This window comes from Sceloporus undulatus, chromosome 1, assembly GCF_019175285.1.
Source record: "Sceloporus undulatus isolate JIND9_A2432 ecotype Alabama chromosome 1, SceUnd_v1.1, whole genome shotgun sequence".
Lineage (NCBI taxonomy): Eukaryota > Metazoa > Chordata > Lepidosauria > Squamata > Phrynosomatidae > Sceloporus > Sceloporus undulatus.
Genome location: NC_056522.1, coordinates 203,383,102 through 203,397,334, shown reverse-complemented (window position 1 = coordinate 203,397,334; position 14,233 = coordinate 203,383,102). Strand labels below are relative to the sequence as shown.

Here is a 14,233-nt window from a genome sequence, read left to right as displayed (position 1 = left end):
GTGAGCAATGGAACTTGCAGAGATGCACATTGATGTGGTTCTCTAGTGTGAATAACAAACCTGTAATGTGTGAGCGAGATGATTCCCAACAATGTCTGAAGGACCCTGGATTCAAAACTCTCTCTGAGAATAGTCCTTTTATTTTTGGTTTGACTAGCACTCTCCTTTCTTCTGCAAGCAAGTAAATATTTTTGTCACAGCAGGCCTCTGAAGAATGTATGCTCAGGGAGAAAGGACCATGCATAGTGCGCTGTGTTTATCATATTTGCTGCTTTTCATTTTTAATGATAATGTTTTTAACTAGTTTTAATCTTATTGATAATTTCATTAAACTTTTAACTTTTATATGATGTGAATTTTTAGCTGTATTTGTTAACTTATGCAAGCTTCCTTGAGTCCTGAACTGTGAAAAAAGGCAGGATGATGATGATGATGATTATGGTGATGATGATGATGATACAGAATCAAAACCAAAAAGAGAGAAAAGATTATGAAATATTGAAACCTACAAAGTGAGATTCAGTGCTCTGGGAAAAGAAAATAACATTGGTTCCAGTGGTGATAGATGTTTTGGGAGCAATTCCAAATGGACTGACAAAACATCTAAGTAGAATCACAATAGCACAATTGTAACAAATGACATTATTTGGAATGGGTTACATTATCTAACAATACTTCACTGATTCTTAGATTCTTGGATAGAATCTGAATCACTGATGGTCCTAAACTCCAGACCAAAACATCTGGTAGACTGTGAAACTGATATGTAATATTAATATGTGCTTCAGTACAGAGGCAAGACAAGAGAGTGGATTCTTCCTGTAGCCTCTCTTGCATACTCCTTGAAAGGCCTCTTCTCCCTTCAGGTGTGACTTTTGGGGAGTGAGGAGTGTGACAGAACTACAGCTTAAGACACTGGTGTGTTTGTCCATGGAACACCACGCCTGGTCACTGCACTTGGTCTTTTGACACCTGGCTGAATTTTTGCATGCTGTTAGCTTTAGTTATGGGGGGAAAGAGCACAAGGGAAAAAGAAGAGGGTAGCATGAAAGTTCTGTAAGAGAGACACATTTCCACAGCTGTTGTTGCACTTTACACAAAGAAAAACAAAAATAAAACAAAACATCCCCACATAAACTGAAGTTACCTCACAGAATGCTTTTTAGTGTGCCTTTGACCTCTCAAGCAATGTGAATCCTGACCCTGTAATGCTTCAGGTGTGGCAGCCTTCTTTTCTTCTGATAAATAGCCTCTCTCTCGCTTTGATTTAGGTTCAGTTACGCTGGGAACATGTACATTTTTACTCTTCTCTGAAACAAAATGAGGATGTCAGCCAGAGTGGGAGCAAGGTCTTCATTTATTATATTAGTGTGGTCTCATAATGCGAGCCTAGTTACCTATTACTCTTATGAACGCTGAGCAGTGCGCCTCCCCAACTTCATTAGTAGCAAGGCAGATATATTTCCCAGTGTCAGCAAGGACTGCATTTCTTTTTAAAAGATAATAGGTGTCCCCTAATTTCTCAATCTGTAGAACAATGAAATACAGACAAAGGGAGATTAGTTGTGTGAAACAAGATGTATGGTGTTCTACCCAAAGGAACATTTACAAAACATTGAGACATACACTAATTCCTCTTGCTGCCATTCTGATGCCATCTTTTGTCCAAATAACATTTGGCCTTGGTCTTCCATGTATTGTACAGTGCAGGTTTAAATCATCTCCTTCTTGCAGAGTAGTGTGTCCAAATTTTTTAACGAAGCTCGGCTGTTCTCCTTGAACTGGGGATAGGGGTTGGGGAGATGGGAAAGAAGACAAAATTCTGAAGCTGAAATTGAGTTAGGTGTTTGTGATGTCCTATACTGTAAAAGAGAGAAAGAGTGAAGAGGAGCTTGGCTCCAAAAGAGGCAGTAGAAAACCAACTTTAGTTAGTTTAGTTTAGTAGGGTTATTCAGGTTATTCAGATAGTGAAAATAATCCAGGTTGAATCTTTGTTTTGAATGCATCCAATTAAGTTTGGGGAGAAAGGGTGCCAGAAAACTCACTGAACCTAAGATAAACAATATCAGGTCCTCCCCCCAAGTTATTTTTTAAAAAAATATTCACTATTTCAGCAGTGTGAATAACTGATGCGAACAGACCCAGGATAAACTGGATAAAACTATGTGTGCCTTGAATGTGTTTTAAATATATTGGCATTGTTGACTCTGTGGCTGTACACACTGACCATTAAGGCTGTCCTGGGGGCAGACTCAGGGTGAGCGTCATGTGGATGCCACGCCCTGACTCTGCCCCCACATGACGCTCACCCCGACTCTGCCCCCAGGCTGGCATGATGCCAAGCACCATACCACACAGCAGGTGACATCATGGCACTCCTCTGCCATTGCATCTACATGACACAGAGCCAAAAGAGTGTCGAAAAGTCATGGCAATGGTAGCTATGGTGCCCTTTCCAGGGTGCAAAAAGGAGCCACTTTTTGTAGCTCCTTTTTGTGCTGCGGAAAGGCGAGATCGGGGTCATGGCATGTAGTTGCTGTGGTCCCAATCCAGTGCTATAAAGGGCAGCTGCAGGTCACCCCTTTGGGATGGTCTGTCAAGCCCCTCAATCTTTATTTGAATGCTCACATGTGTGAGCACTAAAACCCAGAGAGATGGTCATTGTGATGTAGTTCCATAGTGTGAATAACAAACTTGGAATGTGTGAGATTATTCGCAGTCGAGCTAAAAAAAATGACATCTGAATGACACCTAACATCTGACTTTAACTCTTTACATGTGATAAATGTACAGGTAAGAGATGCACCTCCTCAGTGCCTGGCTGGCAGCATGACACTAGCAAATGGGATCCCTTTTCTCTACACATTCATATCGACAGCAGAATCATGTGTACAATATGAATGTGGGGGTGACTTTACCCCCAGCAAAAATATTTTAAAGTAACCATAATGTAAGGTATCCCATGCCTAAAACTTTTTTAAAAAATATCATCAAGGGAAGAATCAGTTATGGATAAGGCAATATCAAACATAAATCCATTTAAAGAAGGTATGATGTTTTAGGGATAGTATACCTTACATTTTGGTTACTTTAAATATTTTTGCTGTATGATTATTTTCTAAATGGTTTATATGGCTTTATTATTCCACTGGTTGTTTAAATTGTATTATTGTATTATCACAGTGAGCATAGGCAATGTGTGAGTTTAGCAAATTTTTGCATTATTGTTAAATAAGTATTCACAAGCATAAGGCTTTCCTGGTTAATCTTTCTTTCAGTTTAGGAACTGCCAGCATCTGAAGCTGGGCTCCAATCCAAGGACTTTCGTTTTTTCATAGCTACCCAGGGAAGCTTTTTAGGGAAAGGAATGAGTATATGTTGCAATGCAGAACCACTTTCATCTCAGTTATGCATCGTGTTTAGTGATAAAGAAGCAATGGCATTAAGTCTTGCTGGAGTAATTGGTTAGGCATGCAGATTGTGACATTATCTCCCCGCTAGGAGTGATTTTATATTCCAAGAACGATATTGCATATGAGAGTTTTTCTGTGGTCGAAAAGTGCAGTGTTCACACAGTAACAAACTTCAAATTATGTATAAGTGAATAGTTTAGTGCACGCTGTCAGCAACTTTCAATTCCTTATTATGCTGTCATAATAAGGAATGTCACTAACATACATGAAGAAAGCAGTCCATAACCAGCACTAATCTTGATGTAATAACAATGGTAAAATGATGACTGTATTTTTGAAGAAGTATTTTTGAAGTTTAGTATAGTGGTTTGAGCACTGGACTATGAACCTGGAGACCATGGAAACTCACTGGTGCAATGACCTTTGGTCAAAAGCAATAAAATTTGAATTTGAATTTGAAACTCACTGGGTGACCTTGGGCTAGTCATACTCTCTCAGCCTCAGAAGATGGCAATGGCAAACCCCCTCTGAAGAAATTTTGCCAAGAAAACCCTGTGATAGGGTCAGAAATAACTCGGAAATGATTTGAAGGCACACAAAGCTGACAGCATTGTCATCTCCCTGATAGAAACTCTTGTTCAAGTAAACATGTGTGCACACATTCCTCTTCTGTCTCTACAAAACATTTAATCAAAAAACCAAACAAAAAACTAGATGTGAATGCCTTCTTGAAAGAGCAGGTTTTCTCAATGCAGTGATAAACTATCAAGCTATGGCTGTGATCTTCTTGGGGCAATATGCTGACATGAAGTGTCAGGGATGATGGGAGTTGTGGCTCTTCACCTGGCCTGGAACTCACCACCTGGTTGTGCACCACGCTGACCAGTTTTGGCCAGTTGTTATATCTTTGCAAGAGTTGCAGAGAACAGGCTGAAGACCCCGACAAACTCTCCAAGCCTTCTCACTCTTGCTTCCACAGAAGTCTTCACCCTTCTTCACCAGGGTCCTGCTGGTTCTTGTAGCTTCACCCAAGACACCAGACAACTCAGTAGTCTTATATAAAAGATCTACTTTATTCTACTATATACACAGCTCCAAACAATACTCAACTCCTCACTCTCCAATCCACTCTACTATCCACACTCCAATCCATTACTACCCACACAATGCATAGGGATGTATAGTCATTATTATAGCCAAATCATGGCACCACCTACTGTGGTCTGTTTCCACCCAGTAGGCGTGTACATCATTCCCATTGGTTCTCCTTGTTCATCCCACAATTAATGATTTCATCATCTTAGCCTTGACCACTTAACAATTGTCAGGTGTGTTCAATTATCCACTTAGCAATTCTTGTCCTTAGCACTCAGGTCCTGTTAATTGTATTACCATTCACACCTGTGTGGTTCTCAATTGGCTTCTGCTGAGTCACTCTGACTCTCACATACATCTTTTATTTCTCTTACTGTATAACCCATGTTGCTTTTTCCTTAACATGAAGTTATGCCAGTGGTTTTACGTTTCACATTCTTCCTTAAGGAGGTATTCAGTACATGAAGAAGGACTGCGGTTCTTAACTTCAATTTGCAATCTAGATTGTGTGGCCAGTAATAAATATGAAAAATAGTGTAAACAACAAACAGCTTCATTTATATACTGCTTAATACTGAACTAACAGTGTCTAAGTGGTTTACAACTGTAAGCAGGCAATGCAAAGTTTCTGAAATAATGCAAGGGAAGAGGAGACAATGCTGCACGGCACTGAAGTGCAATAACCAAATAAAAGACCAAACAGGGCAAAGTGAAATGAAAAAATCCCACAAAGATATTGGTGCTCATTAAACCACTTCCAATCATACCAGCGCCATCTTGTCTCCCCTTCACCATCTGAAGTAGTATTGCAATTTCACTGACAGAAACTCATCTGCAAGTAAACATGTCTACTGAAAGAGAGTCAGGGGGAGAACAGAAATTACTTCTGGTACTCTTCCCTTGCTACCAAGTCTTCTCTTTTTAACTTGTGTTTTTAACATCAAATTTAGATTAACCATGAGCCCATACGGACAGGCCAAAATAAAGCTGCTTTTGGTCACTGCTTAAATGATGTATGCGTCCTAAGAAGCCAGAAGCCGTACCAAAGCCACATACCAATCCTAAGGACTGGAGTGCAGCTTTGGCACAGCTTCTGGCCTCTTAAGACATGTGTGTCATTTAAAAAGCTTACATCCAAAGTGACTTGCAGCTTTATTTTGGCCTGTCTGTATGGTCCCTTTCAATGGCGCGTTATAGACAGGCCTTTAATACGCCCCCATCACGTACTGGGGGTTGGCCGAGGACCTAGCGTCCATACCAGCCTCACCCCTAGCGCGTGACAAGGGCATAAAGATGGTGGCGCCCTATACACACAGGTGCCGCCATCTTTACGTGTCGGACGCATAGCGTCCGCACGTCGCACAGCGCTTATGACATCGCGAGTGCGCCATTGGCACCTCGCGGCGTCATAACTGCGCCACAGGAAGAAGCTCCATTTTGGAGCTTCTTTTTTGCTCTGTGCGGGAGTCGCGCGGTTTGGCTGCTGCGGCTCCCTCGCAGGGCAAACAGCAGCGCCAGCAGATTGCTGCAAAGCGGCGGTCTGTAACGCACCAATGTTTGTATTTTTTGAATTGCACTGTGTTTCCTTAGGTGCTGAAATAATCCTGTTTGACCCCACTTTAAGTGCCATGACTCAGTGCTATGCAATTCTGGGACCTGAAGTTTGTTGAAGCACCAGAATTCCATAGCATTGAGCCATGGCAGTTAAAGGGGGGTCAAACCGGATTATTTCTGTAATGCGGATACAGCCTGAGATACTGTATGCTGCGGGTTTTTGTGAGTTTTTCGGGCTATGTGGCCATGTTCTAGAAGATTTTCTTCCTGACGTTTCGCCAGCATCTGTGGCTGGCATCTTCAGAGAATGCTTTGCCTGGAAAAAGTGAGTGTATATGTATATACACACACACTGTGTGAGCCTGGGAATGCAGGAGTGATTTGCATGTGTATTGTTCTGTGTTGATGGCAGTCCTCAGGCTGGGAGGCTAATGCAAAAGAGGATTAATGTCTGCTAATATCTGCTGGGAAAGCCCCTGACTCTGAGTGGTTTCCCATTTGCATTTGCTGAGTCCTTATTTTGCTATTCCTCAGGACTGGTAGCCAGTTCCTCAGGACTGTATGCTCTTTAATCCTATGTTGTGAGAAAGGTACAATATAAGTTAAATAAATAACTAAATAAAGAGAGCAACGTTTAGAAAATGAAGCATCCTTCCTGGCCTCATTCCTGAGGTATCATATCTACAGTTAGAGCTACTACTAAGGGAAATCATGCCCCCTTGGTTTCCTGAGTTACAGCATAAGGGCTTTTCAAATCTGGTTTAAAGAAGCCTGAGTTCTCACACTATAGCACCTTTGCTTTTTACAGCTTTTGCTATTAGTTGTTACTTCCATGTCCACTCATTCTATTTTTTTCCCCTTGCTGGGCTGTTTGTAAGGCCTACTTGAAGTGGCACTAAAATTATCTGCCTCTTAGTTACTTTAGCTGGGCATCTGCTGTATGTCACAAAGCCAATTAAAAAGTCTGGCAAGAGGAGGCATTCAGGAGAGTCAGGAGTAATGGTTTGAGCGTTGGACTACAACTCTGGAGACCAAAGTTTGAATCCCCACTCAGCTATAGAAACCCATAGGATAACCTTAAGTGAGTGACACTCTCAATCTCAGAGGATGGCAACGGCAAACCCCCTCTGAAGAAACCTGCCAGGAAATGATCGTTTGGCCTTAGGATCGCCATACATCAGAAATGATTTGAAGGCATAGGACAACAAAATCAGGCATTCAGGGCAGGTTGCACAGGCCTCAAAAAAGATCAACAGGAAAGATCTGCTAAAAACGGAAAGCAAGGTGGCCCTTAAAGTGATCCATGAAAAAGGAAAACATGCAGTGCAAAATGACTGTGGCTTGCAGCCTATATGTCTGCATATATTATGTATACAAACATCTTGACTGAACTCTGAAGAGGTGTTCTCTATGCAGATTTTCCCCAGTAGGTGCTTCTTCTCTGAATTTGGCAGGGATGGAGAGGGAGAAGAAATGGTCACTGATCACTTATTGATGTTGCTTAGATATGTATCCACTTTTTAAAATTGCCCCGTAGGGAGCCTGCACAGAATGAGAAAATCTGGCTTGTTGTTAAAAAAATCTTGCAGGATTGATTTCCAAACAGGTGGCAGCTCACCATGGGGCAGTCGTTGAGTGAAGTGCCTTCATCTCTTTGGAATGGGATGCACTTGTTGATGCTTACTCATTCAGACTATGGATGGGATCCAAAGGAGCAAGTAACTAATTCTAGTTGCCTTAGGGGGCTTTGCACTTTGTAGTTTCAAACAGCAACACCCCTACGCTGGATGGTAAGCAGTGTTTAGAGTTTCAAAAGGAACCTATGATATGCTGTAGGGACCTCTTGTTAAAAGAAAAGTTTTCTAAAAAAAAAAATCTCACTGAATGCATGCAACTCCCTGGATGCTTCTAAAGTAGCTGTTTGCATTACCATCAAAATATCTGCACATGAGGGAAAAATAAAGAAGAATCATCTTGTCAAAACTGAGTTTGTCATCTGCCATGCTTTAGCAGTCGATTCAGTCTTTAAAGGCACACTCTATTTCATTTATTCAGTCCAAATCCGAGTTACAGATAGAAAAGATCTATGAAGAGAGAAGCTTGAGAAGTCTTGCTCATCAAATATAGGCAACTCTTGGTATCTATTGGGGTTTGGTTCCAGAACTCTGTATGGATACCAAAATCCATGGATACTCAGGTCCCATGAAATAAAATGGCATAGTGAAATGGTATCCCTTATATACAGATTTGCTTTAGGAATTAATAACATTTTTTAGTATTTTCAAGCCATGGATAGTTGAATCCATAGCTTGCACTTTGTAAACCACCTAGGGAGTGCTTAAGTACATTGATAAGCAGTATAGAAATGTACTTGCTATTGCTATTGCTATAAAAGAATCCATGGATACAGAGGGCTGACTGTAGTACCCACATAGTAAATCAAATGTAGGAAGCCTGTGGTCATCCAGATGTTGTTGCACTGCAACACCCAGCTTTCCTCACCATTGGCTATGCTGGTTAGAGCTGATGGGAGCTGCACTTTAGCAGTATCTGAAGGGTTGCAAAGTCTGAAGCAGGCACATAGGTCACTTGACCACACTATTCCCTATTATAGTGTTATTTACAGTATACAGTGTTACCGGACTATTTTACAATGCCCCTTGTGATCTTCTGGGGTTTGGTTCCAGGACCCCCTGTGGATACCAAAATCCATGGATGCTAAAGTCCCATTAAATACAGTGGTGTAGTAAAATGGTGTCCCTTATATAAAAATGGCAAAATCAAGGTTTGCTTTTTAGAATTTATATTTTTTAAAAAATATTTTCGAGCCGTGCATGGATGACTCTATTGATAGAAAATCTGTGGATATACTGGGTGACTATGTTATATTGAACTATATTTATCATTGGATGCACACTGGGCAAGATTATAATGCTACATCCTCAAACATTTCATAGATTAAAACCACAACAAATGTGGCCAAGCAACATCAGAGCATGGTCAAGATGGCAAAAATTATTCATGAAGAAGAAAACACAAGCTACGAGCTGCTGTAGCAGTCTGCTTTTATCTAAGCCTACTGGGAAAGTAATGATTCTGCCCCCTTTTCTTTTCTCTCCCCTGCTTAGTTAACTGAGTGCAAGCTACTTTTGCACTCTCGACTCAGCCTGCAGAAATGGAAGTAAGATGAAGACAAAGGAGCAAAGTGGGAGGAGGAGAGATAAACTGGGACATTTTAAAAGGAGCTGAAAAACTGGGATGACAGAAGATTAATCAGTACTGTCCCTGCCAAATTAGGTCAGTTGGGAGTATGCAATACAGTGGGCCCTTCCTATATGTGGGGCATCCATTCCATACACATACACACCCGTGTATGGGGAAAATCACCTATGAATTCCTATGGCAGCATGCTCCCATGCACAGTGTCGCCCGTATGCCTGCAGCGCTTGTGCCATTTTGTCCGCCAGGGCTTGCCATCCGCATGAGCTCAAGTATGCAGATAGCAAGATGTGGATGGTGGGCAGACTGTACTTGGTAAGGTGAAAGGGACTAAAATAAGAACACTGTATTATTGGTGGATAGGCTCAATCACTATCATAGGATTGCCTTAAGGTTGCCATAAATTGGAAATGACTTGAATGCACAAAACAACAAAAAGGCTCATAAAGAAGCCATTGTGTTGAGCAGGACTGTTAATAGCAGAATGTTTTGGGTCTCTTGTAGGGGATGGCATGAATCGAAGCCATTTCATCTGCAGTAGTGATTTCTACAATTTTATCTATCAATACACAGACACAGATACAAATATGATGCAGGTCTATAGCCTCTTGTGGTGTTTATCTATGCATAAGCAACTGCCATAGTAAAAAAACATAATGTTGTAAGCATGCCAGAGTGGCAGAGCTGGTCTGACATATTTTTTGACTGAAGTGAAGTACAAGATGGTGCCCGCTCCATGGGACAGCACTCTCCATCAACAGTGAAAGAAGCTGGCTACGTTAGGGTGCACGGGGCAAGCCATGTGGTACACAGCATTCACCCCTGGCATAACACCTTGCTGATACTTTAAACACAGCATTGCACTGTTATAGCACTATTATTCTACTTTTACCGCTACGTCTGCCTCCTATGGAATCCTGGGATCTGCAGTCTAGGGAAGGGAATTTAGAATCCTCAGCCAGAGAGCTCTTAGGGCTCACTAAACTACAAACCCCAGAATGCCACAGGAATCAGCCATAGCTGTAAAAATGGAACAACAGCAGAATTACGGTGCAGTGTAGTGTTGTCCCAAGCTGCCAACAGCGTCTGCTGCTGCACTGCAAACGGTTCGCTCTGAGTCTGCTTCCAGTGTAAATGGGAATTTAGTAGTCTATTGAAGATTTTACATTTTTTTGACAAATAAAGACATGATAAACATGCCAAAATCAGGACACGCTTCATCCTAATGCAGACTCAGCTTTTGCCTGTGTGGTGGAAACAGGGTGACCTGACATCTTCCTTTTCCAGGACATGTCCAGTTTCCTTCTGGGAAGAATTCCAAAAGTCTTCCATTTTGACCATGACCAAGAAGCATAAATTTATATTTATATTAATGTTTTTAGCTTTTATTTTGTAATGCCCTACATTTTCCTTCAGCATCCTACATTTTGCAGTACCTTGTCCTCCTTTGCACTTAAGACATCTGGTCTCCCTGGATGGAAAGAATTCTATTAAGACAGAAAGAGGTCCCTCTCTCTTCTCCAATTCCTTTCAGCAGCATACTAGCCATGGTTAAAAATGGAAGATGGCAGCTGCTTCCTATATAGCTCCCCTCTCTCCCTAAAGCCCTCTCTGCTTAAGAAGACTCTGCTATGCAAAACAGACATAAAACCAGTCTCTCCTAAGTGTATGTTAATACTGAGTATTAGAAGTTAAACCACAAAGTTGTCTTTTGCATTCAACTGCTAAATCTAATGTGCATTCATTTGCATTCTTTAAAACAGCATAACATCTCAGAATGTAGAATATTTTCAGTATTTTGTTGCTTTCAGGCTGAAATGCTGCAAAAGGAGCTTATTTAAATTTATAGTCGCTTCCAAACCTTTCTTAATTTCATGTTATTACTCTGAAGGACATTGGACAACTCTAATAATCTTTATGTAATCTCTTGCAAAAGATGAAGTAAACAATCTTCATACTTACATAGCATGATAAGGCGCAAAATCTGAAATATCATGTACCTTCCTATGTGACCCAGAATAAACAGACCTCAAGTAGCTCAGGGTAAGGGATAGCAATGGTACATTCAAAGCCATCTTGGAGGAAACTGAGTCACTTTCCTGTTTCAGGACTGGAAAATTATTTTAAAGAAACAGGGCCATTGTTCCAAGTTTGCGCCACTGATGAATATGAACTTGCTAGCTACTGGGCCTAGCTAAAATGTTTGTTTAGTAGTTTGGAAATGTTACGTTTTTGGACTACAATTTCCACAATATTCTCAAGACACATTCTGGGAATTGTCCAAAAAGTAGCTCTTCCAAATTCTACAAAGCAGTATATAGTTTGCTATTGACTGCTCATCCTGGTGGAGCAGGAGTTATGGGGGCTTTCTTTTACTCACTCTTTCATGTCCCCCAACAGTCCCAATTACTCCTCTCTCTCTCATCCCACATTTGCAGCTATTTTTAAAATGTCACTGTTTCTCTACCTTCCTTCCACTTTCCCCCTTCCTCCTCAGCTTACTTCAATTGCTGCAAATTAAATTCAAAATGCAAAAGTGGTTTGCACGTGATTCTCTGAGCAATGGGGAGAGGATAGGGCAGAATCTTGCCCTTTCCAGTAGGCTTAGGCAAAAGCAAATTGCTGCAGTCCCACCTACGTTGCGTGTTTTTCCTCATTAATAACTTTTGCCCTCTTGACCACTTTGATTTGTGTTGGCCAAATGTGTTGCAGTTTTCACCTGTGAAGTGTTGGAGGGCAAGCTGTACTTACCCACATTTGATGCCATGTCTTGAACAAAATGCGTATTGTATCCTGGAAGTAAAAACCTCTTTCCAGGCTGCATGAACAGAAAACATTGGGTATGATTTTGATCTGGGAAATTAATGGTGGCCTGCACAGATATTAAAGGAAATAGCCAGCAATGAATGTTGTGCTTTTTGAGGCAAGGCTTGCACAGAAATGCAGATTAATCATTAAGGGAACCTGGTTAACTGGAGTTTTAAACTCTCAATGCTGTCAGCCTCTTTTCAGTTACTACAGCACTCATGATGGCCCACCCTTCCCAAAGAGGTTTGTGCCTAGTCCTGCTCTAATTTATTTTGGTTAGGTTTACAACATTTTTATGCTAACAAGTCTCCCAGAGCAGCTTACATAAAACCCAGCAAAAACCATTAGAACTGAAGCAACCAGAAAACAGCCAAGTGGGACATCACTATAAGCAGCATAAGAATCAAATTCTGTACACATTTGAGCATCCTAATTTGGGTGGCGATTTGGAAAAAAAAAAGCATGGAGCTCCTTGGTTTTTTAAACATTTTGCAAAAGACAGTCTTTCAGGCAAGGTACAATTTGCTAAACTTTCCTCTTCTGCAATATCCTCCCACCCTAAAGAAGGTATTGTGTGTTTTATTTTTCACCCTGTATCCACACTGCAAAAATAATCCAGTTTGACACCACTTTAACTGTCCAGGCTCAATGCTATGGAATTCTGGGATCTGTAGTTTGGCAAGCTATTTAGCCTTCTTCTCTGTCAGGGCTCTGGTGCCACAACAAACTACAAATTCCAGGATTCCCTAGCACTGAACCAGGCCAGTTAAAGCAGGCTAAAACTGGATTATTTCTACAGTGCGGGTGCAGCCTTTGTCATAATTTATGGCTCCACTAAGTAGAGATGCCTATGAAAAAGAAATGAACATTAACATTAATGGAGAAAATGTACTGTCAAATGCTCTTATTTGCAGCCATAATGTCTTTTTTTTCTGGACAGTTATCATTTAAGGTACTGCCTCAGCAATATCAAAATGTGTACTGAATCTGAATAACTTCCTGGCTTCACCAACAGTATCTGTTGCAGGTCTGTTTTTCAGACTCATCCATAGGCTCCTGGTTATTTATATTCCTTTCATACCAGAAAATCCTGGTAATAGCTTCTCTCATGTGAAGAAAGAACAGCCCTCCTGTTCTTTCAGAGAATGGATGGAATTTGAAAGAAGCCCTGGAAGGGAAGCATTTCCAGGCAGATATCATTAAGTTACCTCTTTTGGACTACAGAGCCCAGAATCATAGAATCATAGAATAATAGAGTTGGAAGAGACCGCAAGGGCCATCCAGTCCAACCCCCTGCCATGCAGGAAATCCAAATCAAAGCATCCCTGACAGATGGCCATCCAGCCTCTGTTTAAAAACCTCACTACACTCGGAGGAGGGAGTGTGTTCCACTGTTGGACAGCCCTTACTGTCAGGAAGTTCTTCCTAATGTTGAGGTGGAATCTTTTTTCCTGCAGCTTGCATCCGTTGTTCCAGGTCCTAGTCTCTGGAGCAGCAAAAAACAAGCATGCTCCCTCCTCAATATGACATCCCTTCAAATATTTAAACAGGGCTATCATATCACCTCTTAACCTTCTCTTCTCCAGGCTAAACATCCCCAGCTCCCTAAGTCATTCCTCGTAGGGCATGGCTTTCAGACCCTTCACCATTTTAGTTGCTCTCCTTTGGACATGCTCCAGTTTCTCCACCTCCTTTTTAAATTGTGGTGCCCAGAACTGGACACAATATTCTAGGTGGGGCCTGACCATAGCAGAATATAGTGGCACTATTACTTCCCTTGATCTAGACACTATACTTTTATTGATGCAGCTTAAAATTGCATTGGCCTTTTTAGCTGCTGCATTGCACTGTTGACTCATGTTCAACTTGTGGTCTACTTGGACTCCCAGATCCCTTTCACATGTAGTTTCATTCAGCCAGGTGTCCCCCATCCTATATCTGTGCATTTCATATTTCCACCCTAAGTGCAATACCTTACATTTCTCCATGTTGAATTTCATTTTGTTGGCTTTGGCCCAGCTTTCTAGTCCATTAATGTCATCTTGAATTTTGATCCTGTCCTCTGGCGTATTAGCTACTCCCCCTAGTTTGGTGTCATCTGCAAATTTGATAAGTATGCTCCCAATTTTGTCCTCCAAGTCATT

The 14,233-nt window shown here is 41.3% G+C and overlaps 1 protein-coding gene across 1 annotated transcript in view; it reads right to left on the bottom strand.

Annotated features, from left to right (window-relative positions):
• Positions 1–1,128: 1,128 nt before the first annotated feature.
• The window catches only part of CCDC141 (coiled-coil domain containing 141), a 142,981-nt gene continuing 129,876 nt past the window's right edge, over positions 1,129–14,233 (bottom strand). Inside the window, exons 26-28 of the mRNA XM_042444894.1 lie at positions 1,627–1,781; positions 1,398–1,527; positions 1,129–1,310 (exon numbers count right to left, since the gene is read on the bottom strand). Of these exons, the coding sequence (XP_042300828.1) occupies positions 1,144–1,310; positions 1,398–1,527; positions 1,627–1,781 (452 nt within the window). The 3' untranslated portion in view covers positions 1,129–1,143. The remainder of the gene's footprint in view (positions 1,311–1,397; positions 1,528–1,626; positions 1,782–14,233) is intronic.